This window comes from Myotis davidii, unplaced genomic scaffold (assembly GCF_000327345.1).
Source record: "Myotis davidii unplaced genomic scaffold, ASM32734v1 scaffold32, whole genome shotgun sequence".
NCBI classification, from domain to species: Eukaryota; Metazoa; Chordata; class Mammalia; order Chiroptera; family Vespertilionidae; genus Myotis; species Myotis davidii.
The window spans coordinates 1329493-1356955 of NW_006286587.1; the positions used below are offsets into that span (position 1 = coordinate 1329493).

Consider the following 27463-nt stretch of genomic DNA (forward strand, 5'->3'; position numbering starts at 1 on the left):
ACCTTGCCTTTTATCTCCCCCCACTGGGCCCCCATGCAGCCCATGCTCATGGTGAGCCAGGTCAGACTAGTCCACAGGGTTCCCTGGGCCCAGATGCAAGGGGAAGATATTTATCAAGGCACCGTCACTGCACAAGCCCCCTGGAGTTCAGAAAACAGCATATGTGGATCCAAGATCGACTGCCCATATCTGATCATATCCCTAGCTTTATACAAGCATAGAATTTGACACAGGTTGCCTTTGAACACTGAATTAGGAGACAGTGATATTGAAATATTCCTAATAAGTGCCAGAGAGAATGCAATCTGTCCTGAATATTGCTCAGTTTCATGAACAGTGAAGACAAAGCACTTGCCCTTTGCCAGTGCAGCCCAACCATCTGTGCTTTGTGTGCAAAAAAACCAGAGGGACACTGAGGGAGAAAGTGTCAAGGAGCCAAGGACACTAGGGTGGCAATAATGTGGTGGACAGGAGCTGACGACAGCCCACACCCGTGGCTTTGATGCTGACTACCAAACATGTATCTGAGGACCAGACAGCTCTCCTTGGTTATCTTCCAGTCCTTTGTTTTTTTCCTGTGCTTTCTATTTCAAGGACAGGCACTACCAACCTTCCTAATCTCTCAAGCTAGAAACCTAGCAGTCATCCAAGATACCTCCTTTTTCTAACTCATGTCCCATGTGTAACCTATCATCATATCCTACCGACCCAACTTCCATAAAATCTCCTTAATCTCTACATGTGGTAGATACTATGGGTATCTACCTCCATTCCACTCAGCTTCTGGGGTGCAATGCCTGTAAAGCCACAGGGACCTCTGAAGGCGGGACTTGAGACTCCTGGTCAGCAGTCCAACGCACATTCCTCCCTCCAGTGACCCGGCCTCCTGCCCTGTGCAGCACCCAGCTCAGCTGCTTCCCAGGACAACATCTCTGGATCTCTGGTATGCTCTGCTGTCTCCGCTCCCTGTGGACTGGCAGGGGCTCAGCAGGGCAAAACTCTGCTGGCACACCGAGTTATTTCTTTGTCTGATATCTACTGGCTGGGCTGACTCAGGAAGCCCAGAGCCCAGGTCTTCTGACAACAATGAGCATTTTATCACCACTACAGGAAACTTAGGATTTATTCTGGGTCTCCAGGCACCATAGCTAATATGACTAAAAAGTGCTGCTTCTAGGGTTCCAGACAGTAAGACAATGCAAAGTTGAGTGTAACCTACAGGATGTGTGGATTTTTCTAAATGCTACCAAGGATTTAGAAAATTTCATTGTATGTAGGGGGAATATTAAGGGAGAAGGTTCTATTGGGCTATACTCTGCACTCATGGGACAGGAGAAATGCAAGATCTTGATGTTCCAGAGGCTAGGAATACCTATTCAGTCCACTGATATTAGTTGGAAGGCAAGGGCAGATTTAAACCCAGCTCAGGAGAGGAGTTGCCATGGCAATTTGTCATCATTAAGAAACAAACTCTGGAAGAAATCTGCCTATCAAATATAAAAATAAAAGATGTCAAAGTTTTCCCTGTACCAATTTATTTGTTTTAGATTTTAGAATGGTAGGTAGGAGCATGAAGAAAAGTCTGTTGCATCTAAACAGAATCTGAAAGTCATGCAAACACGAGTAAAGCCCATTGCTTACCTTGTGAACACTGGTCAAGACATTTTGGAAAGAGAAATCTAGGGAGGAAAAATAAATATTTTAAAGCCATAAAGTCACAGTTGTCATTATTTCCCACAAAAATGAGCATATCACTGATACCTAAGATGATTTACTCGAGGGGCAAGTGGCAGGCAGCACTGAGCATTAGGATAGCCATGGCTATGCAAGAAGTTTTCACAGCTTTGAACCAAAACAGAGTTCCTTAAGCCAGGAAAAGTCCCTACGTGGCCAACCCTTGGTGGAATGCTTAAGAGGGGATACCTGGGCATGGCCAGTCTCTAGACTATAGGAACAGAAAGAGAGCTGGCTTTTTTTTTTTTTTTTTTAAGAGATACTGTCTTCTTAAAGGGGAAATTCAAGGGAAAATGTGAAAAGTTACATTCACCTAACTCTAACAGGGGCTTTCAGTACCAAAGGTGCCATCTTTCCCTCCATGTGCGCACTAGAATCCTGCTTCCCCTTTAATCCCATTCTGACCTCTAATAGTGAATGAAAAGCAGCAAACTGACTGGGTCACAACTGAAGCAGGTGAGGGTGACTGATCCCAAGTGAGAGTTAGTTAAGAACTGGAGCTCTGTAGGAAGCCCCAGAGAAAATCCCATCCTCTCAGTGCTTTAAAACTCCTAAAACATCATAGTGCTCTTCTCAGGGAAGAACAGTAACACTAATGAGAATAGCTCCTTTTATCTTACTGTGGGGCTGGGCGCTATGCATGCAGCTCAAGTATACAATCTTGTTCTGTCTTTACTTCCACCCGATTAAAAGCTGAGAAGAATGAGTGTAGGATGACTAAGCAGTCAAGCACTTTGCCCAAGGCTGCACATGAAGCCAGGAAGTGGGAGGGCTGATGCAGGGCCCAGGTCTGCTTGGCACCACAGAGCTTCTGTTTCCTTTCCCTGCAAGTAGGATGCTTACTGAAGCCACACTTCTGAACTGTTTCTGGTCTATGTGGCAGGTACTAATGTTGTTCAAAACACCGGGGGGATTTCCCTTGGCGGTGGCAAGTCTTCATTCTTCTATTTGATTTCTAAAACCAGCCAGGCACACATCACTTGGAACCAAATTTGGTGGGTGAATGAGCTGGATGAATACCACTTCTTGGGTTGCTCTTGCCTGGCTGCCTCATGGTTTCTGAAGAATTCCAAGGAGGAACCCCCTATGTGCTCTGAGCAAGGTCAAGAGCCTTGGAACATCCACACCAGTCTTTCAAGACCAAAACTCAGTGACTTCCCTGCACTCACTGTTCACTGAACCCCCTCCCCCCTACAGCAAATATATTGTTAGAAAGTGTCTGTCCCCATCAAGTGCTTGTGACCTGAAAGGCCCTTCTTAGCATCCTGCTTGCTTCTCACAGCCAGGCATTTTAGATAAGGTTGATCAGAGTCCCCCCTTAAGGGATCTGAGAAGGCCTGAGGTCATCGAGCTGCTCCCTTTAAGCATCTGCAAAGAAAATAGTCAGAACACATGGACTTGCACATACATATGATTCCCTAAAACTGGAATACAATTTCTCATATGTTGGCATCTTTGGGATCCCGGTCCTTCAAATTCATACTCTGGCTTTCTTTCAAATTCAAACAGGAGTTATCACCGCTTCTTCATCATTTGCATAAAATTGCATTATACAAAGCATATTTTATTATGGTACTTCCTACTCTATATCATGATTAATTATGTACATGCCATTGATGTGGCATTTGGAAAATTACTTAATTTTTCTGAGCGGCTCTGTCGTGGTAAAACCTGACAATGACGCCTACCTTAAAGGGGGACTTAGAGAATTAGGAGGGTAAAGCATCAGAGGGCCTGACAAACAGTCAAATAAATGCTGGCGCACTCATCCTCTCCACTACACTGCAATGTTAAAGAGTGCTTGGCTTAGGAGTCTTGGACATAGTAGACAAGTTCTGCACCAACAAACACTGAAATAATACATATACTATTGTGGTTGCTGACCAGCTCTACCTCTGAATAACAAAAACAGTTGTGGTTATAATATACTCCTAAATTTTATGTAGGTATGGTATCATGCATTTTCTCATGTTCCAACCAAGTACCTGATTTATATAAAATTTTAGTCAATCAATAAATGATACTGATCTCATCTGTCCCAAAACATGTGTCCCAAAATTCTCATGTGCATATTCACATGAGACTTGGGTTAACTTGTTCCTTGCTGCTTCTTCAATGATTAGAATGGTCCTGGCATACAGCAATCACTCAATAGAAATTCAATGAATGAAACCCACTAAAATAAAGACATCAGGCAAATCTCACATAGGTCCATCCTGAATCTATTCTACCTCCTAGATTAAAGAAGCCATACTAACCCCACTTTACAGAAAGAAAATGCAAGACTACTATGACCTATTCTCATTTTTTTGAGAGAGAAACATTGATTTGTTATTTCACCCATTTGTGCATTCACTGGTTTACTCTTTTTTAAAAAATATATATTTATTGATTTTAGAGAGAAAGGAAGGGAGAGGGAGAGACAGAAACATTGATGAGAGAGAAACATCAATTGTCTGCCTCCTGCTTGCCCCCTATTGGGGATCGAGCCCACAACCTGGGCATGTGGCCTGATTGGGAATTGAACCTGCAACCTCTGGGTGCATGGGACAATGCTCAACCAACTGAGCCACACCAGCTAAGGCCACTGGTTGGTCCTGGCATGTGCCCTGACCAGGATCGAACCTGCAACCTTGGCACATAGGGATGATAACCAACTGAGTTACCTGGCTAGGGCTCCCCAGACCTCTCATATCTCTTCCTTGAGCTCTCTCTACCCCACCCTATTAGCTCCTATTCTCCTTAATTTTTTTTCTTCTTCACAGTGCAGAAGAGTATTTCTTTGGGCTAATTTTTCTGAAGTGTAACTTCCATCTGTTGTTTCCTTATTATTATCTCTTCCTACCTTTTTTTTTTTTCAACAGAGAGGAAGGGAGAAGGATAGAGAGTTTGAAACATGATCAGATGCCTCCTGCACACCCCCTACTGGGGATGCGCCTGCAACCCAGATACATGCCCTTGACCAGAATCGAACCTGGGACCCTTGAGTCCGCAGGCTGACACTCTATCCACTAAGCCAAAGAGGTTAGGGCTGCTGTTCTTATATTACTTCCAAAGTGAGAAAAAAAGTTCCCCTGCTAGCAGTGAGAATGAGTGTCATTAACGAGATAAAATGGCTTTAAGATGGCTTCACCATATGAAAAAGTATCTTTGAGAAGCTCCAAGTGCCTTGGGACACAGGCCCCTCCTATGCAGTAAAGACTGCAGTAAAGAAGGAAAGGCTGCCCTGGGCATTTCTTTCTGGGAGATGCTGCTCCCAGTTTCACTGCCTCTTCAGCACACAAAAAACAGTGGGGAGAGGCTGCCAGTTCAAAGGGGTCTTCTGAGAACCAGGCACTAATCCAGTAACAACTGAGCATTTATTGTATATAAGGTAGACTGATGAGTTCCAAAAGACAAACATATAAAGATGTGTCTCCTTCTAGTGTGTTGCTTTCTGTACACTAAACACACCATGTCCTGTGGGCTGGAGGTAATCTTAGGAGTGTACCTGTGCTCCATGTAGCAGCTCAGGGGCTCCACACACACTGTGATGGCGCCAATGGTGAAGGAAGACTTGACATTTGAGTCTGGATGGGTCTGCAGGGCCTGGACAACATCAATAACATCTGTGTAGCTGAGGAAAAAAGGGAATGGTTAGTTTACTGATTGGAGTGGCAGAGTGGGGTGGGGGAAAAAGGAGAATGTCGAATGGCTTGAGCAAGAGTGGAAGGAGGACCAAGAGGAGTAGCCTATGATTGGGTTCTTTGAGTCACCCCACTTTATGATTTGGAGCCACTGGAATCCACAGTGTTTCTGCATTCCCAAGTTCCATTAGTCCTCATAACTGTGCAAGAGTGGGTAGAATTCAATCCCCAAACCCCATGGTAAAGGTAAGTCTGCACAGGTGACTATGGGGCTCTGAGAGTGGGACTCGGTGTTCTTAGGCCTGTTTTCTGACCAAGTTAGGCACTCCTGCATTGGTCTATTCTTCTTAAAATAGCTCTTTCCTCTCCTACTACCTCACAGAACATGTAGGCAAGAGAGAAAAGGGGGTTCATCAGGTACCTTTCCATGTTGGGAAACATGTGTCAAATACCCTTGCATTTGTATCTCCTGCCTGGAACTCCCTCCAAACTCCAGATGTGCAGAGTCAAATTGACATTTTCACTTAGAACTTCATCTATTCCTTCCCTTACCTGAATCAGCAACTTTGGCCTCCTGGCTCTTCACTGAATATTCCAGGCATACTTCCACCATGCACTCACTGTCCCCTCTCATGTGACGTGCTTTGCTCAGATGCCTGCAGGGCTTACTCTCACTCTCACTCTCTTGTGAGGGAGGTGCCCTCTGACTTTATACAGCCTATGTGATAACAGCAACCCCCTCTCTGGCACAACCTTCTCCTGCTCCAATTCTTCTCCAAAGCACTGAACATCAGCTACATACTCTGTATTTTCTTATTTATTTATAGTCTGTCTCTGCAATTAAGATGGAAGGTGGTTGTTGAATGCTGTAATCTATATGGTGTCTAAAGCAGGGTAGATGAATGAGTGGACCTTCAACCCCACCTAGAAACATGGCCACTACAAGAGGGAACCTGCCCTTTTCACTTTGTGGAGAACATTTCCTGACTGGCCCAGCCTATGACTAAAAGGTCAGTTTCAACGGAGGGAAGGCAAAGCTGATGGGCAGGCTTGCTGATCACATGGGCCTGGGTCTTATCCTGGGCCCTTGGGAGGGCAGTTGTGGCGGCTGGCAGGATAGGTACAGCCTGCCTGAGCCATTTTCTGAGTCACTACAAACAACTCATCTGTAAAACGACACTTGGCTCTATCCCAGATTACAATTTTAGCACTCCCCCCAGGTCTGCCTCAGTCCCTACAAACCAGCAGTGCTTTAGTAAAGAACAGGGTGTGCTAGCTTCTAGAATTCCCCAGTGAGGGCCTGGTAGCCAGAGAGCCTTTAGAGTGAGCCCTCTGATCATCAGCTTTTCTTTTTCTTTCTTTAAACAATTTTTAAAAAATATGTTTTTATTGATTTCAGAGAGGGAGAAGGAGAAAGAGAAACATCAACGATGAGAGAACATCATTGATTAGCTGCCTCCTGCACGCCCCCTACTGAGGATCGAGCCCACAATTAAACCATGACCTCCTGGTTCATAGGTCAATGCTCAAACACTGAGCCATATTGGCTGGGCTGTAATATGATTTTTTTAAAAAGATTTTTAATTGATTTTTAGAGAGAGAAGGAGAACAAGAGAGAAACACTGATGTGAGAGTGAAATATCAGCTACCCCTGCTGGTCCCCTACCAGGATTGAGCCTATAACCCAGGCATGTACCTTGACCAGGAATTGAATTGGCGACCTCCTAGTGCATGGGACAATGCTCAATCAACTGAGCCACACTGGCTGGGCTGCTCACTGACTTTTCATTTTTAATTTATAGGAGAAAAGGGGAAGGGAGGGTGGGAGCAGGGAGAGACAGAAAGAGAGGAAAAGAGAAGAGAGAAGGTGATGGGAGGCGAGAGAAGAGGAGAGGAGTCATTCCAATTATTTATGCATTCATTTATTGATTCTTGTATGTGCTCTCACTGGGGATTGAACCCGCAACCTTGGTGTAATGGGACGGTGCTTTAACCAACTGAGCTACCCAGTCATCGCTCACTGGCTTTTTTTGAAGGTTTCTCCCCCTGCCTGTGTACAATGTGAAGTTCTCTCCACTGGTTCTGCAGTGTCTGAGTGGGCCTAGATGCCAGGAGAGACCCCCACATTGCCCACACTGCCAGGTCTTTACGTACATGTGGTAAGCAGGACTGATGCTTGCACACTGCCTCAAATCTCTTTGTGGTCATGTTTAATAGATATAACTCCCATGGTTAAGTGTCCCATCCTTGCTCCTCAGCATGAGCTTTTCCCTGATTCTAAAAGAGTCTTTGGAGCTTTTTAAATTTCCATATTTGGTATGAACCTACAGAGACTTTCCTTTCATTTTTTAAAAAAATATATTTTTATTGATTTCAGAGAGGAAGGGAAAGGGAGAGAAACATCAATGATGAGAATCATTGATTGGCTGTCTTCTGCACGCCCCCTACTGGGGATAGAGCCTGCAACCTGGGCATGTGCCCTTGACGGGAATTGAACCTGAGACCCTTCAGTCTTCAGGCCGGCACTCTATCCACTCAGCCAAGCCAGCTAGGGCAAGGCTTCTCATTTCTTGGGTAAAAAAGAACTGAAAAAGATTCACAGCCGTGGCTGGTGTGGCTCAGTTGGTTGGGTATTGTCCCATGCACAGAAAGGTTGCTGGTTCGATTCCAGGTCAGGGCACAAGTGGGCTTGAGGCAATGCCAGAGGCAGCTGATGGATGTTTCTCTCTCACTTCTATGTTTCTCTTTCTCTCTCTCCTTCTTCCTTCCTCTCTAAGAATCAATGAACTATTAAAAAAAAAAGTTTTACAAGCCAGTCCTGCCGATTTTGGTCATTCTAACACAATAGGTTTACCCTTAGAGAGGGTGACTGGGGAATTGTCAGGTTTTTCAGAGCATTTCATTAATCTTCATTTATTTGAATGAAAAAGCTTAGAAGTGGAAACAGGCCCCAGGCTCCTTGGTGAGGCTAGTGCAGTGATGGCGAACCTTTTGAGCTCGGCGTGTCAGCATTTTGAAAAACCCTAACTTAACTCTGGTGCCGTAAGTTTTACAAGCCAGTCCTGCCGATTTTGGTCATTCTAACACAATAGGTTTACCCTTAGAGAGGGTGACTGGGGAATTGTCAGGTTTTCAGAGCATTTCATTAATCTTCATTTATTTGAATGAAAAAGCTTAGAAGTGGAAACAGGCCCCAGGCTCCTTGGTGAGGCTAGTGCAGTGATGGCGAACCTTTTGAGCTCGGCGTGTCAGCATTTTGAAAAACCCTAACTTAACTCTGGTGCCGTATCACATATAGAAATTTTTTGATATTTGCAACCATAGTAAAACAAAGATTTATATTTTTGATGTGTATTTTATATATTTAAATGCAATTTAACAAAGAAAAATCAACCAAAATAATGTGTTCAGAGGTGACACGTGTGTCATAGGTTCGTCATCACTGGCGCTAGTACATCTACATGATGCATCTGCGCACTGCCGCCAAGAGCCCCTGTGGCAAGAGAGGAAGCCCTAAGTGTCATTCACTCTACTTACTGAGGGGTCCTGCTAGACCAGTGATGGCGAACCTATGACACGCGTATCAGAGGTGACACGCGAACTCATTTTTTTGGTTGATTTTTCTTTGTTAAATGGCATTTAAATAAATAAAATAAATATCAAAAATATAAGTCTTTGTTTTACTATGGTTGCAAATATCAAAAAAAGTTCTATATGTGACAGGCACCAGAGTTAAGTTGGGTTTTTTCAAAATGCTGACACGCTGAGCTCAAAAGGTTCGCCATCACTGTGCTAGACCCTTCCTCTCTCCCCAGCCCCTGCCTTACAGCAATTACACTGGGCGTGGCCTCCACACAGAAGGAGGCCGTTCTCACCACCGAAGGAACAGGCCACTTCAGCTGTCAGACTGCATCTGGCCACTTTGGCTAAACTGCCTGAATTCATGATGAAGGCAATAAACTGGTTCTTCATGTTTGCCTCTTTTTAGTCTGTACTCTCTTTATTAAAAATAACCAAAACCCAAACAAAACCCCAGCAGGACTTGAACTTTGTTTCCTCTGAAATAACAGATATCCCATTCAAGTGTCCTTTGGGCTCTGTTTTATTTTTGTAAATTAAGCCTAGAATTTGGGAACATGTTTTACATTAATTTAATGTTTAAAAAAATATTTTTTTATTGATTTCAGAGAGGAAGGGAGAGGGAGAGCTAGAAACATCAATGATGAGAGATAATCATTGATTGGCTGCCTCCTGCACGGCCCCTACTGGGGATTGAGCCTGCAACTTGGGCGTGTGCTCTGACTAGGAATCTAACCGTGACCTCCTGGTTCATCTCAACCACCGAGCCACATCGACTGGGCATATTAATTCAACTTTTGTTTTTAGAGAGATACTTAGTTTTATTTTATTTGTTTATTTTTGAGATACTTCATTTTAAATGTAGATAATTGAAAGTGATTTTATAACCTTCCAAAGTATAAACCAACTCCTTAAAATTAACTTTTAAAATTCAGATTTATCCAGTTTTACTTATTTGTGTGTTATATGTATGTAGTTCTATAGAATTCTGTTGTCTGTGTAGGTTCCTATATTCACGACCATAGTCAAGATACTGAACAGCTTCACCGCCATAAGGATCCCTTTTATAACCACACACACCTCCCTTCTGTCCCCCACTCTCATCTCTAACTCCTGACAACCACTGTTCTGTCCTCCATTAAAAATTTCATAATTTCAAAATACATTAATTTTTACAGTAACAACTAATAGCTTCACTTGATGTCAAGCTCAACACCACTGCCCCCACTGCTGCAGTAAGTCAAATGGAACCAGGCCACTCTAGGGGCAAAATAAAACTCAGCCCCAACCACAGGTTCTCCCCAAAGAATCCTATAAATGAAGAGTAAAGTAACATTAAAGGAATACATTCTCAATTTGAGAAGCCTCTGGGGTCACCCTTCACCAGCAATCTCAATACTGGGCTCGGAGGTCCAGCCCCAAGAAGATGGACATTCACAAAGGAGGCTGCCACAAGTTCCCTGCTGAGCCTCAAGAGACTAGGCCCAGCCTGTAAGGACAGTGTCTTCGTGAGAGCCACAGCATTTAGCTGGCATCCTGGCTTGAGTCTGTTAAGAAATCTGAGGTCCCTAGCATCCCAGGGCTGTGACTGGGCAAAGGCTGGATCTGAGAGGACAAGAATGGGCTGGCCATACACTGTCACTGCAGTCCAGAGCAGCCAGCCAGCACAGCTGACACTTTTGCAGACTTGCACAATCAGAGACCAGGAATCAACGATGGTCTATGAAGTCACAGAAGATGGAAAATTACCTCAGCCGCACAATGTTAAATTGACAAATTTGACTCCAGGTCCATACCCCAACTGACTCTCAACTCTGACAGGGGCCAATCTATTATTTTGGCCATTATAAGCGACGGAAAAAAACAAAAGAAAACAAGTGGTTTCAACTCAGACACTTGCTCTGTGGCTTCCACAACCTCAGCCCACAAAGGGGCTGACAGAAGAGAAGCCCAGGGCAGGGTGACAACAGGCATGAGGAAGAGGAATGATGCCTGGTGGGGTGCACAGCCTTGCCATTTCCTGCTCAGGACCACTGACCTGGCTTTCCTCCAACTCTCACCATTATCTGGGCCTATTCTTTACTGGAAACAATGAGCCAATTGCAAATCATTATTATTACAAGCACAAAAACCAGCATAGCACAAAAGCAGTTTATGAGAACTGCCACAAGAGTCTTTATCACCAACCACAGTGACACCAGTGAAGAGCAGGGCCTGCATTTCGGCACAGTCTCCTCTAAGGGGGTGATAGACCTGCACGGGGCTCCTTCCTGGGTGGCCTTACAAGAGGTCAAGGGAAGCTCCTTGTAGCTAGGGTGCTGGGAGCAGTGGTACACAGTCAAACCTGTCTCTCAGGGAGCTCCTTGTTCAGCTGGACTAATCAAGCTCTTCACCGACAGTCTCAGGAAACCCTCCTTGGACCAGCCATCCTCAGGATGGTGGGGCTGGAGACTGCAGAGTGTGGGGGCTGTCTCTGCAACTCCATATGAGGGAGGGCTGAAACAGGTGAAGCTCCCTTGCCTAAACAGTGAAGGAAGAGGCTTAGGGATCACTATTGTTATAAGAATTATCAAAGAAACTTACCTAGAAAACCTCCCTAATCCCCACCTTTTGGTGACAGTATGATGTTAAAGTCAAACCTAAAACTTGTGTGCAAGCTACACCAGCTACTCCAGGCCACAGGATGGCAACAGGAGTCCTTGCTCATTTAAGGCCTTTCTATGTAGTGCAGACCCTGCTCATACACATGTGGAGTTTGTTCTGTGCCCCAGGTGAGCTACACATTAAGTAACAGCAGTGACAATGCCACCACCCTACCCCACTGTCCCCAGACTCCCAGTGCTCACCCTTGTAACACCACCAACAATCTGGTCTTCTTGCGGATGTAGGCTGACTGGCGGGCAGAGCGGGGCCGCTGGGCCTCCAGGGCACTGGAAAGGTACTTCTGGAAGTGGGCAGCATGAAAACACTCAGAGCTGTCCATGACTTGGCGGTACACCATCCACCTGGAAATGGCAAGTGTGATCTCACTGTGGGTGCCACCTGAAGGCCTGGCCCGGCAGCTCAGTCGTGGATTCAAATGTCAGACATTCTGCCCAGTGAATCCATCGGTACAGGAGAGCGCAATCCTGGCACCACAGAAACAGGCAGGGGGCACTGCCTGGGTTTGGAGCCCCCTATCTTGACACCACTGCCACTGGAGCTTATGACAGGAAACTCCTTGCCACAGGGAAAAAGGCCAATAGGCTTCAGAGCTGAGAAAGACTACTGACCAGGCAGTCACTTCCTGAAGGACCATTCAATACAATGGCTTCAGTCTGGTGCTCAATAAAATGCTTGCTGAGAATAAGAAATGTGCAGAGTGAAGAATTTAGACTGATTGCAGAACAAAAGCAATGGAAATGAGGGAGAAACTGGTTAACTACTTAGTACTTATATAAAGGAGGTCCAATATCTCCCTCACATCTCTCTAAAACCTGTCTCTCCAGCCTCCACAACCTCCCACCCAAAACTCCCAAACCTCTGGGCCACTGCAGTCCTCTCAATCCCTCCAGCCTCCAGCAGGATGCCTTACTTTGAAGTAGACTGACTCAATGCCTCAGTGAGCAAGTGTTGTTTAGTAACCTGCCAGCCAGGTGGAAGTGATGGATGAATGGCTCCCCAATTTCACCTGAGCCAACATGTCCCAGCTGCACCTGAACTCACGCAGTCCCAAGTTCTAACCACCCTGGCCCTGAATCGCCCTGCTGACAAGGCACACTCCCAGGCCTTCGCGGCGCTGGTCCGGCTGTGACAGTGCTCGTCCAGACGCCCAGGGGTTCATTCCCTCACTTTCTGAGGCCTTTGCTCGAATGTCACCTTCTTAATGAGGTCTCCTCTTTAAAGCTGGAATCCCTGCTCCCACCCACAACCTCCCAGCCCACTAACCCCTATAGCCTTCTCTGCTTTATTTTCCCCATCGTACTTTTCACTACACGATTTTCCTCATCTGGTTAATTGTCTTCCCACATGAGAATGTAAGCTCCATGAGGGCAGAGATTTTCGTGTCTGTTTTGGTCATTTGTCCTCCACACTTAGAGCAGTGCCTGGCATTCAGAAAGTGCTCAGTACAAACGTGTCAAATGAATGGATGGGTGATGACTACTGTGCTGATACCAGTTACCCCAAAGGTCAGTACGTGTCCAAGGTTTCCCTTTCCCCAAAGCAAAGGCGGCAGCCATACTAACCTGCCATATTCCTTATGCAGAGTGACCAGAAAAGCACAGAGCTCGCTAGCATGGCACCCCGGGAGGCCAGTTACAATGCTGATGACGACCTACGCGAAAGAAAAGCCGTGTGGGTTTGTGATTCATTCGGGGGGGGCAGCCTTGTGCGAGAGAACAGGCTGCTGGCGCCAGGTTCTGTGAGTATGAACTTCAGCACCAGCACTCACTAGCTTTGTGATGACCTTGGGCTAACAACAGAACCTACCTTTCGAGGTAGGTGTGATGATTAGAGTTAATATATGTAAAGTGCTTAGAACATTGTCTGGCACATAGCAAACACTTTTTAAATTTTGTATTAGTATTATAATTTCCATAGAGCACACTGACTAGATCAATTAAAATACAGTGGAAAATACTAGGCAGATAAGAGGTCTGGAACCAAAATGCCATAGGCTCAACTGGCATAGTAACCTCAGCCAAGGAAACCAGTGGGAATGTAGATGTTTTTGTCTGGCTGCTCTGCCCTCCAAGCTGCATAGCCTGAGCTGAGGAAACAAACTGGTGTAGGAAGCATTTTTGAGTCTTTTTATTTTCTCTGAGGTTTTTGGGTTTGTTTTTTTTTTAACATATATTTTACTCTAATAGAAATGATTAGTGGGGTGAGGTCCTGAGTGCTGCAAGGAGAATACATTGTAGGATGTTAGGCATTAAAAACTGGCTGGGGATGCAGGTGTCAGCTTCTTCCTACAACTCAGCTCAGAGCCGGTTCCACTTCTCTTTGCTCTGCTCAGACTGACCTCTGGGGAGCAAAATGTCCACATGTAGGGTTTTGTGAAATGTTTGCACATTAAAGTTGCCCAGCACAAGGAGCTGAATTCCCTGAAGCAGAGGCTGGTCGTGGCCTTTTGTCCTTTGAATTTTGATGGTGAGAAGACCCAGGCTGGGTTGTCCCAACTTTAATACACAGCCATAAGAAAACAGGGCCCTCTGCAGGCAGACATTGTAAAGCAACTCAAAGAAATTCACTAACAAAGAAGGGTCAAGCAGGGGAGGAAAGGAAAAAGTGATATAGTGTGGCAAAGGCCTCTTTAAGTATGTGCTTTATCACAATACACAAGACTCACATGGACAGGCCTGGTCACAAATAACTTACACTAAGGCTCAGCGCGGTGACACTCACTGGTCAGCAGAGAGATGGCAATGGGTCCCTCCTCTTTTTGGGAAGTAGCAGCTCTCCCACCTCCCCTCTGACCAGGCCCCTACTTTGTATCCCTCTCTGCCCCTGTGGGGAGTATTCCATGTAACTGACTTTTTGTTTATCCTCCTCCCATCCAAATTTCCTTTTCTCAGTGCCCAGGCCCCAGCCTCTCAAATCACAGCACACATGCTTATAGCCAGACACCTTCTTATTTTAAGGACAGTCCTACGGCACCTTTAAAAATATTTTTTACTGATTTTTAGAGAGAGAGAGAAATATTGTTGTTCCATTTATTTATGCATTCATTGGTTTCTTCTTGTATGTCCCCTGACCGGGGATCAAACCTGCAATCGTGGTGTATCCAGACAATACTAACCAACTAAGTACCTGGCCAGGGCCTATAGCACCTTTTAACAAAATATAACAAGTAGGCAATTTCATTTTTCCTAAGGGAAAAACGAGGCTTCTAATTGCTTACTGGTTCTATTTTCTTTTATAGCTGAGTGTCTTCTAGATTTTCACAGAAATAAATGCCCTCTTTGAGCATATAAAGACATATGGCTCCAAAGAAATGGTGGGAGGGGTTAAGAGGAAGGGAGTGTGAATGGGAGCAGATTAAAATCCACTCTGTGATGTTTATACAGTATCACCTTACCTTGGTGATGCCAGCAAGGCCCAAGTAACAAGGCCCATCCCATCATTAGGCTCAATGTGTCACCCAGTGCCAGGTAAGTCCTTGTCACAACCAGAAAGAGCTGACAGCATGAGAGCACTGAGCAAGAGTTTGAAAAGCCTGGAGAAGGAAGGGGAGGGCCCGGCAGGGTGCCAGAGTTTCAAGCTGCCATAGGCTTGGCTGGGGTTAATGCAGACGCCTGTACACATTGCACAGAGCAGGTTTCATGTGCATTATTACATCAGTGTCCAAAGAGGGGGAGAGGCCTATAAAAGGGACTCTGCCTGAGCTACTCTTGTTAACTTATACAGAAGATCAAGGCCAGGCTATCAGGGTTCTCTTCCCATGAACTCCCAGCAGATTTGGTGAGCTGCTGTACCTTGTCATTTTCTACTCGGTGAGTAGGGCTGATTTCAGTTTGCTGCAGCAGGACAGGGAGATGGGCCCTCATCACAGGCTCCTGACTAACGCTGCTGATAGCGAAATGCTGGAGAAACCTAGAAAAGCAAGAGAATGCTCTTGTGTTAGCATCACCAGCCTGGCCTTACTGTGCCCATCCACATGAGAAACTCCTTATTTAATTGATGAAAAAGAAACCTTAGAGATTCTCTCTAAAGAATAACATTGGATATGGTGTGTCATTACTAACTTCTATGATCCCTAAGAAGCTATGAAGAAAAAAGCTTAGAAAGGACCAACACTGAGGTTTCTGACATTTCAAAGCCAGAATATTAAACATCTATAAACAGAAAATCAGAGCTTACCAGTCCAGCTCTGGGAGTTTGGCGGAGAGCAGCTTTAGAGGACTTCGTTTCTCCCTGGCAGCATGGCTCAGGACATCGAAGAGCTTCTGTGCACTGGAGTGTCTGGAATATCAAAAGCTCACAGATTAACCCAGCTGGTGTGGCTCAGTGGTTGAGCATCGACCTCTGAACCAGGAGGTCATGGTTCGACTCCCGGTCAGGTGAAACCCAGTGTGGGGCATGCAAGAGGCAGCTGATCAATGATTCTCTCTCATCATTGCTGTTTCTCTCTCTCTCTCTCCTTCTCCCTTCCTCTTTGAAATCAATAACAATATATTAATCCCTATGATGCACATACTTTACATAACTTATTCTGATGCTTTCAAGCCAGAGTCCTGTGACAGAGTCAACACTTCCAAAACAAGCATCTTGCCGACTTAAATAAAATGCGACTGGTGTGCCCGCATAGGAAGGCTGGCCTGAAACCCCTGGTAATACAATGGGTTTCTGATTCTTGGTGGATTTCATCTTTCTTGACTTTTATTTCCCCAAGGGCTCTTGCTACCTGCAAGTTGGCAGCACTAAAGTGACTGTGTCGGCCCTTTTAGAAGCCAAGACCCCTGTGTTACATAACGCAAGTCATCCTGCAGAGAGAACAGACATGCACGACTTAGGAAGCAAGCATAAACACTGAAGGCAGCCACTTACAATTTCTTTTGTTCCACAGATAATCCATCTTCCTGGATCACTTTTAAAGACAGCCCTGAGTTAGCCTGCTGTTGCCAGAGGGAGAAGACCTAAACAAAACAGAATTTGAGCAAAGAACACTTGAAACCCAACAACAGGATATGGAACCCGCATGGGGTTTTGATAGTTGTTGAAAATCTAGGCTGTCAGTACGGAGACAGACCAGCATAACAAACAAGTCTGTTTCAAAAATAGAGACCTGAAGCAATTTTGTTCTGTATTTTTCAAAACTAGAATTTCTTTCTGGGTTCCTCTCCCAGGGATTCTGCTCCTTCAGAGGCCAGGAGGCACAGAAGAAGGTGCTGGATAACACGTTCTGGCAGAAGTGGCATGTCTTCCCTGGTGACAGGCCAGACAGAAGGAGTGTTCAAGCAACTCCTGTCTGGAGGCAGAGGGATGGCCAAAGAGAATCTAAAGGGCTGCTGCCATGTTCCAGGTTGAAAGCAGCAGCACAAGGAGGTAGGAAGGACCAGCAGGCAGTCAGAGGGAGACACAGACGGGCCTGAGACGCCATCTGCAGCCACGGCCAGCTCGTCTCCTCCACGTTCTGCGCATCTGTCCTGAGGGAGAGACACTGTCCTCTCATAAGCTGCTCCAATCACACCTTTCCAAAGATTTCCACCATCATAAGGCTGGCCATCTGTTTGACTTTGACTATTCTTGGTCTCTAAGTGGGTTGTATAATTCTCAGTAAGCTCCCTCACTCATGCAATCTGTGCTGAGTGCCTATAATAAGCCTGCCAGGTGGGACCATTCACAAGGGCAGGGCTCTGAAACATGGGGAGGGAGAACTTGGGGTGGGGCAGAGAGCTCTAATCCAGTAGGTAGGGCCCAAGAATTCAACCAAGTAGCTAAAGGGAAAATAAGTCTAATTAGGATTTAAAGGGACAGGAAGACTTTTCTTAGAAGCTAAAAAAGCCTTTTGCTCAGTTCCTTTAAGTTCTCAACTCTTAACGCAAGGCACCACTCCAGAACCCAAAGGGATTAGAAGCAGCCACCCGACCAGCCTTCCCAACACTCCTCATCACTTCACTGAGATGCTGCCTTACCACCTAAACTGCTAGGGGGAAGAGTAGTAGTTTTGCTCACTAATGATTGATGTTACCTCTGGGTAAAATGCTTGGTAGATCTTTGATTTGGGGAAAAGGGCAATCATCATAAAATTGCTTGAACCATGGAAATGAACTGGGAGATGAGGAAGTAATGAGCTTCTGAAGTATACCAGAAGGACAGCAACAACACTGGTGGAATCCTAAGAGAAAAAAGAGGGAGCATCAATGAGAAAAGCTATTTGCATGATACCAGCCCTCACGACTACTATCAGACACATAAAATGAATTTTAGTGAAATGATTTTCACATTATGTGATTTTACTGGGGTTCAATAATAGATGTGCTTTCCAATACCCAGTATACAAGATATAGGAAGCACAAAGGTGTTTTTTTCCTAAAAATGTCACCTCAAAATTCATTCTAGGGTACTTTAAAAAAATATATTTTTATTGATTTCAGAGAGGAAGGTAGAGGGAGAGAGAGATAAAAACATCAATGATGAGGGAGAATCACTGATCTGTTGCCTTCTGCACGCCCCTTACGGGGGATCAAGCCTCCAACCTGGGCATGTGCCTTGACTGGGAATCAAACTGTGACATCTTGGTTCATAGGTCCATGCTCAACCACTGAGCTATGCTGGCTGGGCAGGAAGCAGCTCTTAGATGGGTGAGCTTTGTGTTCCTGGGTAGGTGGCCATCTGGTAGGGGCCATTGGAAGCCTTCTTCAGACCACTTTCTCATCCTCTTTGGGATGAGTTAATTACCCATGGGTAGCTGCTGGCCCTCCTGACCCAGAAGCCCCTTGTAGCTAAGCCCTTTACAGAGCAGCAAGGCTGATGAGGCTTAGGGCCCTGAGAGTGGGCATGCCTCTCCATGGTCTCCCTGCCTGCCTGTCTTAAACGCAGTGCTGATTCCTGACATCCTCACCCATGGTGGTAGAGCGAGGACAAAGAGTTATTTGGTTTTTCTCTCAGAAGTGGAGTATCTTTCTGAACACGAAAGCCACAGACTAGTAAAATACCTACCCCATCATAGAATGAAATGGAATTCATGTGATCCTTGGAAATGATGATGCTTCCATGATGACGGTGAGAAAACAGAAGGCCGCTAGAGAAGAAATACAATTTCCCTGGAAGGAAAACAGAGCTGGTCAGAGCTGGAGGGCTGGATCCTGGGGGCCAGATTCCAATGTCCTTCTTGTAGGTATGAGAGTTGTAACCACAGAAGAGTGTCTGTATTGCTTCAGTTATATGTTTTTATTCTGAACCCTGCACTCTGGAGAAGCCAATGTACCCTCTTAGAGTCTCAGAGATAAATGAGTCATTAGATATAATCTCTGCATGAGAATTAGAAAAAAAACAAGTGAGTAAGTTATCAGCTGATGGGGAGAGGCAAAATTCACATTTAAATACGGGTGTCTTCCAAGGAAACACACTAAAAAAGACTCAGTATGTCTGCTCCATTACTGAGTTTATAGGTGCCCCTTTCTCCTATTTTGGCAGAAGCTGGTTTGCCGGGAGCCGGTCCATCCTTGCTGCTTGACACAGTCACTGCAGGGAAGAAACATCTGCACAGCATATGTTTCAAGGGACCTGGCGTATATGGCATACTGTTCGTAATATGTTTGCTCACCTTCTTGGTGCTATGTGTTTTAACCAAGGTCACCTCTCCGAGAAAGGTTGTTTCCCCAGATAGAGATTTTCCCCTGAAGTCAGGGAGGGAATAAAACCCCTTCACTAAGTGCCAGGCGGGGAATTAATCTCTTTAACTACAAACCATCACACTTAAGCTACATAATCTTTACTCCCTGGAATGGAGATACTGGCTGAAGAACCCGGCTACAGAACCTGGCGACCGAACCTGGCTGGAGAACCTAAACCGAACCTGGCTGGAGAACGTAGCAAGAGAATATGGCTACAGAACCTGGCTGGAGAACCTAGCAAGAGAACATGGACACAGAACCTGGCCGGAGATCCTACACAGAACTTGGCTAGAGATCCTGGCTAGGCTGCTGATCAACTGAATGCTGTCTCTGTGTCAGTCCTTCTTCGCAGACTCCGTCCACACCTTTGGGGACCCTTGGACCTGCTGGGGTTGGACCCCAGCATCTGGTGCCCGAACAGGGACCCCTAGGTAAGTGCCCTGCACTCGGGACAGATCGGACTCCACCGTAGGAAGAGGGTGAATAGTCTTCGCCGACCCCGTCCACACCTTTGGGGACCCCTGGACCTGCTGGGTTTGGACCCCAGCACTGGTTCAGCTTTGAAGAGACCACATGCCTCACTTAAGGCCCAAGAAGGAGTACCAGGGTCTCAGTTGAAGGACTAATGGAGCCTAAGGGCCTGTTTCTAGCAAAGGAAGATTTGAGTTAGGCAATAACTTGGTTCTCAGACTCTGGAGGCCTGATGTTCTGTTATTCACAAAAGCAAAATAGGTGAGATGTGAACAGCGGATGTAGGTTCTTAAGTACAAGGATTCAGATCTAAGGAGAGATGCTGTTTCTGGGATGGCCAAGGTCATTCAGAAAGCTCAGTATGGGCTCTATGTGGTAGACCACAGAAAGATGACAAGTGTTAAGGCTGGGCCTGAGCTTATTTTGAGACCCAAATGAAGCACTCAGAACACCCATAAGACCCCTGGGTGAAGTTGTTTTCTGGAGCTGGTCCAGGCGGGATCCTTCTGTTCCTATAACTGCCTTTCTTTCCCTGTTTTCACATATAGAGAAAAGAGAAAGTACTTATTGGAGTTCAAGGCACAGGCTTGGGAACACTGTCATTTATATCTAGTGATTCCTTGAGCTGTAGCTCTAGGAAAGTAGCCTCAAAACTCTGGAAGTTGTAATGATAAGAGCAAAGGCCAACGTGAGGAATTTGAAGACTTCAACTTTTTTTTTGTTTGCTTGTGTTTTTTAAAAATATATATTTTTATTGATTCCAGAGAGGAAGGGAGAGGGAGAGATAGAAACATCAATGGTGAGAGAATCATTGATTGGCTGCCTGCACACCCCACACTGGGGATTGAGCCTGCAATCTGGCCATATGCTCTGACCAGGAATTGAACTGTGACCTCCTGGTTTATGGGTGGACACTCAACCACTGAGCTACGCCAGCCGGGTGAGTGCGTATGTTTGTGCATGCATGTTAACAGGAATGGGGAGAAGTGGAGAAGATGGAGATAGTTTTTAGGTAAAAGAGGAAGGTTTGGAGCCTGCATATCAATGAAAGAACAAGATGATCAGCCAGTAAGAATTAATGCCAACCTTACCATCTGTGGCAGCAGCTGCCAGAGACTAGCTAGCCCACTTCAAGGCATTCAGGTTCAAGCCTGTAAGTCTCCCACCTCTAACAAGTAAAGCCTGGCTTCCTTTGCACACAGCCTTGCCCCAGGGCCCTCTTGAGTAGTGGCTACCATGTCCCAGCTTCATCTTGCACCAACGCCAGGGTTCCTCTCTGCTGCTCCCAGATCATTCCCCTCCATGCTGGCACAATACTTTCATTTCCTTCACTGCTCACATCTACTGCCCTCTCAGTCCCCAACATTTCCAATAGCCTCTGAATGTGCTCACAGTCTTCTCTTCCAAAGCCAACACTCCCATTCCTTCTGAGAGATCAGGGGATGGCTCACAAAACGTTCTGGCCTCACTGTTCCTTACTCCCAACTCTACAGCAATAAAGCAGCACCCAGAACATCTTAACCCCTGGAATTTTCAGCTTCTATAGCATTAATCAGTCCCCAACATTTCCAATAGCCTCTGTATGTGTTCACAGTCTTCTCTTCCAAAGCCAACACTCCCATTCCTTCTGAGAGATCAGGGGATGGCTCACAAAACGTTCTGGCCTCACTGTTCCTTACTCCCAACTCTACAGCAATAAAGCAGCACCCAGAACATCTTAACCCCTGGAATTTTCAGCTTCTATAGCATCCCATTATCCTTTTAGTTATTCTTACTCCAAAAACCTCATCATCTGATGTCACTGAGCCTTTAAAGCTTCCAGTCCTCCTATTTTCCCCTATTGCTCAGAAATTTCTGTGTTTCCTTTCATTCACATCCAAGGCAGATCCCCCAGAAAAGATCTGCTTTTAATCTCTGATTTTACTTTACTACATACCAAGCATGTCATATGCATTATAGTTTTCCATCTTCACATCAATTATAAGAGAAAGAATTCTTACAGGATTGATGGGGAAATTTTAGAGAGATTTCCCCAGAAGTACTTGATGGTGGAGCCAGTATAAAAAGCACAGTTTTGTCTGATGCCAATGCACTTTGGTTCTCTCACCCCTTTTCCCTTCACTTTTGCTCTTCCAAAGACCATGTGTGGCTAATATGATCATGGGCCTTCTCTGTTTCCTCAACCTTAACAAGCCCACAGTCTTCCCAGCAGTCCATCCACTGCTGTTTCCCAACCCCTTCCACCAACTCCCCCAAGACCTACAACACTCTCTGAACACCACAACCACACCAATTCCTATCACAAGATGTCTACCTACTGCTTACAGAGAAAAGAGAATCAAAAGGCATCAGGAGATAGAAACTGCTCCCCTACCTACTGCTTAGTATCTGTACCCTTCCAGATCCTGGGCAAACCTTCCACTTGTGTACCTCTAATGTGAAGTTTCTCAGAAACAAGTCCAGTACCACTCACTCCTGGACAAACCTCAAAATCCTCTTAAAGCTTCCAGAAAAGAGCAGATATGAGAATTTGCATATTCCAAATATTCACTGGAAAGATAGGGAAAGAGAAACCCGGAGAAACACTGTGGGGTGCACCATGGAAAGGCACTCTCAGTTCTCACCCTAGACCAGTGGTTCTCAACCTTCTGGCCCGTTAAATACAGTTCCTCATGTTGTGACCCAACCATAAAATTATTTTCGTTGTTACTTCATAACTGCAATGCTGCTACTGTTATGAATTGTAATGTAAATATCTGATATGCAGGATGGTCTTAGGTGACCCCTGTGAAAGGGTCAAACGCCCGCCAAAGGAGTCTCGACCCACAGGTTGAGAACTGCTGCTCTAGACTCTGAAGCCTCAAAACAAAATGGAAAAGAGGAAGACAGAATTCACAAGATAGCGCTAAAAAAGCACTCACTATGGCTCCTGGCCCAGGGCAGAGACTCTGTAAACAAGAACTGGTTTTAGTACTGGTGCAGCTACGCCTCTGGCTCTGGGAGCAGTAGCCTTGTCATTATTCTCAGGGCACACATGAGATAACTGAAGTGACTCACTGGGTGGCCCAATGCCAGTGCCCTGGTTGGTCTCTTAGATCCTAATCCACTTTTTGTAATACCACTCTGGTATCTGCTCTGGCTTCATGGCTGTCAGACTATGGTCCGAAGGGACATGCCTTTGTAGGGGTTTCTCAGTGACCAGAGTAGCCAACTCCTGATGAGATCTTCCTGGCTCCTTGTCTCGTCCCTGGTGCCCTGGGTGGATGGGCTCTGTCATTCCTTCTCCACTCTGTGAATCTGAAACCCAAGTGAGAGAATGTTCCTCCTCACTACCCAGAGGCAGTCAGGGATGCAGCATGGTTCTGCCTTTGATTGACCTCTGCATTCTCAGGAGTCCAACAGAAGAAGGAGGAGACCTCAGGGCAAACAAAGACACCAAATGCCAATGAAGAATTTGGCTTTTCCTCCTTTGGACAACTGGCTGTACAAATAAAAATCCACTTATGGTCCAACCTGTGTGAAGAGGGAACATTTATCACTGTCAGGGAAATATTATGATGTAATGGCTGAGTAATTTTCATTCTCTGTGTGTGAGAGTGTGTGAAATATACACACATGGTTTAACAAAAAGAACCCAAACAACAACAAAACCCCAACACCTGTCCTTCTGTGACTTGCCTACTTTTCTCAACATCCAGCCAGGTTATAGGTACAGTACTACACAGTTGTACAGGGGAGGGCACAAGTAGGTTTACAGTTGTTCATATGGAAAATAATATAGTAATTGCCCTAACCGGTTTGGCTCAGTGGATAGAGCATCGGCCTGCGGACTCAAGGGTCCCAGGTTCGATTCCGGTCAAGGGGCATGTACCTTGGTTGCGGGCACATCCCCAGTGGGGCGTGTGCAGGAGGCAGCTGATCGGTGTTTCTCTCTCATCGATGTTTCTAACTCTCTATCCCTCTCCCTTCCTCTCTGTAAAAAATCAATAAAATATATTTTAAAAATACAGTAATTAATAAATAATACAAGAATAAACTCTGTTTCATGTACTCACAACTATAAACCTACTTGTGCCCACCCCTGTATAATTCATTCATGTTCAGCACTGCAGAGAACATTCTCTTTTAAAGTATCCCTCAACAAGGGAACACATGAGATGGTGCAGAATGAAGGCAGCAGATAGAGGATGACCACTGCCTGGGCCTTCCCATCACAGGAAGGTGAAACTCAGCTTAGCCACCAGAGTTCTCAGAATGTGTCAATGGCCCCACATGTCAATGGGACCAGAGCCCCTGTTCCTCATTGCTGAACAATCACTGTCCAGCAGAAGAAAACACCCTAAAATCTCTAGAGCACTATAGGGAGCATGAAGGAGCAGCCTGAGCGTCAACCAGCCACTGAGGTCAAGTGATATTAAACAAAGGTGCAAAGGTAACTCAAAAGAGAAAGGAGTCTTTTCAACAAATGGTCCTGGAAAAACTGGATATTGCTGTGTGAAACAATGAACAACAACCCGTACCTTGCACTGGAATTTCTGCCCATTCCCACCAGCCCAGTGGAAGACCTCATACTTCACAGGGACATCAGGTAGAGTACTCAGAAGGATTTTGCCTCAGGAGTGGGGTAAAATTAGCCCTAATTAAATGCTGCTTTGCTCTATGCCTAACAAAGCTTAAAAGCAAGGCCCAGATGAAAGAACTGGAAGAAAAATACATTAAAACAATCATTAAAACTGTATGCCATATGTTCAAAAAGCTAGAAGACTGAACCATGTTAACTTGAGACATAAAAGATGTAAAAAATATCTAAATCAAACTCCTAGAGGTAAAATGTACCATGTCTGAAAAGAATAATCATTGGATGAGGTAAAGGACATTAGATAACTGTTGAGAGTTTAGCTAAGCTGCCTCAGCATCCATTTTGTTTAGCCAAGTGGCCTACAGGGCCCTCTAACTGACAATAGCCTCCTTATGCAAGCACATGCCCTAGATAATAGCCCGCAGAGTCACAAACAAATGTAAGTTCCTGATGTGATTTCCCCAAGAGCTCTAGTGATCAAAAGTCTCTCCCCATCTTAGTGCCTCCTCCTGTGCACTTTAGATAAGAACCCTGTGGAGCTTACTAAGAACCCACTCTTTCAAATTTGAATTGGACAAATCTGGCCTTACTCTGGGAATCCCAAAGCACTCCACTCATGGACCTTGTTAAAGGCATGTGCCCAGGTCCTGTCTCTCTCTCTGCCCGCACCCTGCCTTGCCCTCCCTGTGTGGCCCCCAAGGCATGCCCTGTGCTTCCTCCAGGACCTGTGAGTACTGTATTAAACTTCTCGCCCTCGCTGGTTTAGCTCAGTGGATAGAGCATCAGCCTGTGGACTGAAGGGTCCCGGGTTCGATTTCAGTCAAGGGCACATGCCTGGGTTGTGGGCTCGATCCCCAGTAGGGCGCGTGCAGAAGGCAGCTGATCCATGATTCTCTCTTATCATTGATGTTTCTATCTTTCCCTCTCTCTTCCTCTCAGAAATTCATAAAAATATTTAAAAAAAGAAAAACTCTACTTCAATTTCTTTCTTGAGCTTTTGTTGAACTTGGCTCACCATCTAGCACCCTGTGCTTCATATAACAAATATTAATTTAATAAACATAACAACAATGGAGAAGGTTAGTAAATTAAAATACATAAACATAGGAACTATGCAAAATACAACAAAGGAGAAAGCTGATTGAAATAATAGTACAGAGATCAGGGAGCTGTTAGACAACTTCAGGCAGCCAATATATGTAACTGGAACTCCGTAGGGGAGGGGACTAAAGAAATAATGGCCAAAAAAACCTTCCAAATTTGAGAAAACTATAAACCTATCAATAAGAAGTTAAATGAATCCCAAGCACAAGCAACATGAAGAAAACCACACCAAAACTGCACCACATAAAAATCAAATTGCTTAAAGTCTGTGATAGAAAGAAAATCTGGAGTGAAAAAAACCCCACTTTATGCAGCAAGGAACAAAGATAAGGATGGCAGATTTCTGCTGAGAAACAATGCGAGCAAGACAACAGCAGAGTGGAGCAACATCCTTATAGCACAGAAAGAAAGAAAGAAACTGTCTGCCTAGAATTCTGTACCAAGTGAAAACATCTTTCAAATGTCCCAAGGGGTGGGACCTGAAATGGCTGTGAGGCAAATCCTCTCACCAGAAAGCAGCAACAAAACTGGACAACTATTTAAGGCCTAGGAAATGAACTAAAGTTGTACAATAAAACTGAGAAGCATTATTTGAAAAATTCTACAGAAGCTTGGTGAAAACAGTGGGCATCTTGATGTTTTATTATGGGGTTATTCACACGATCTCCCCTCCAGCTCTGTGGTCTTATGAGGGAGGACAGGTCTCCTGGAAGGGTTAACTTTATCTGGGCAAAACACAGAAAATTCTGTACTAGGGATGCCAAAACTGATAGCAATCAAAGTGGCAAATATTCAGGGAAGACCAACATACTAACAAGGCAGAGATTTCAATGCTAGTGGGTGCAACTAGTCAGAAATGCAACAGGAAAATCAGGGGACTGAGATAATAGATGACAATTATGTTTTTATTAAAAAGTAATGACATCCCCAAATGGAATCACTTTTGGTAACCCATGTCACCAAAACATCTATATATATAAAAGCCCAGTGACTGGAATGATGAAATGACCAGAATGACTGGTGGCTATGACGCTTGCAGCTCCTCCCCCCCACCAGGTGGGCCCGATTGGCATCCATCAGGGTGGGCCAGCCAGATCCCACCATGCACAAATTCGTGCACTGGGCCTCTAGTCACTTAATAACTAACCTAATTGTAGTTTCAGCCTCTCCCAAGAGTGGAATTTTAAACCAGTCTGGAATTTCTGATCAACACTAGCGAGGTAATCTGCTTGGTAAGACCTCCTGCTAAGGGAAGGTGTCCGCTTAAAATAATCCACTCTTTTTAACTTTTAGTCTCATCCTCTTTCTGCCTATGAAAACCTTTTATTTTATACAGTTCATCAGAGCACCCTTCTAGTTGCTAGATGGAATGCTACCCAATTCATGAATTGTTTAATAAAACCAAGTAGATCTTTACACTTACTCAGTTGAATTTTGTTCTTTAACAATACAGCAAAAAAGATAGGTTGTAAGGCACCTTCTGGTGCCATGCACACCAGGAGACATGTACAAAAATGCTCATCACAGTGCTGTCTCCAAGAGCAAAACCCTATAAAAACCCCAGATGCCCATCAAGAGTCAAAAGGATAAATAATACATTTTCATACAAAAAAATCCTATGGAGCCATGAGAGTGAATGAACTATATGGATACATACACAATCTGAACAAATTTTAGGAACAGAATATTGAGGAAAAGAAGTTCCACACAGTATGATTCTATTTGTGTTACACTGAAAAACAAGACATTGTTTAGGGATATAGGCATATGTTGTAAACCTCCAAGTGGGCTCCTGAGGATTAGATACTGGGCAGCCTGCCTAACCAAGGTCAGCAGGGTAGGGACGAGAAGGGCACGTGAAGGACTTGAAAGAACAGGAAGCTGAATAACAAGACGTCTCGTGATAGCAGAAGTCACTAACCAGGGAAGGGAAAAGGTTCCAGAGCTGGAAGCATCAAGAGAAGGGATTTAGACCTAGACTACCTGACTTTAGACAAGTTTTCACCTTCAAACTCAGGATATAAAGAGCAATCACAGTAGTACATGCTGAA

The 27463-nt window shown here is 45.0% G+C and overlaps 1 protein-coding gene across 1 annotated transcript in view; it reads right to left on the reverse strand.

The window, feature by feature from the left end:
- LOC102764707 (chromosome unknown open reading frame, human C20orf194) overlaps window positions 1-27463 on the reverse strand; it is a 107157-nt gene that overhangs the window by 15437 nt on the left and 64257 nt on the right. The window contains exons 21-29 of the mRNA XM_015560217.1: window positions 18582-18685; window positions 17611-17757; window positions 16467-16555; window positions 15780-15881; window positions 15395-15512; window positions 13166-13254; window positions 11786-11944; window positions 5225-5350; window positions 1642-1679 (exon numbers count right to left, since the gene is read on the reverse strand). Coding sequence (XP_015415703.1) covers window positions 1642-1679; window positions 5225-5350; window positions 11786-11944; window positions 13166-13254; window positions 15395-15512; window positions 15780-15881; window positions 16467-16555; window positions 17611-17757; window positions 18582-18685 — 972 coding nt within the window. The remainder of the gene's footprint in view (window positions 1-1641; window positions 1680-5224; window positions 5351-11785; window positions 11945-13165; window positions 13255-15394; window positions 15513-15779; window positions 15882-16466; window positions 16556-17610; window positions 17758-18581; window positions 18686-27463) is intronic.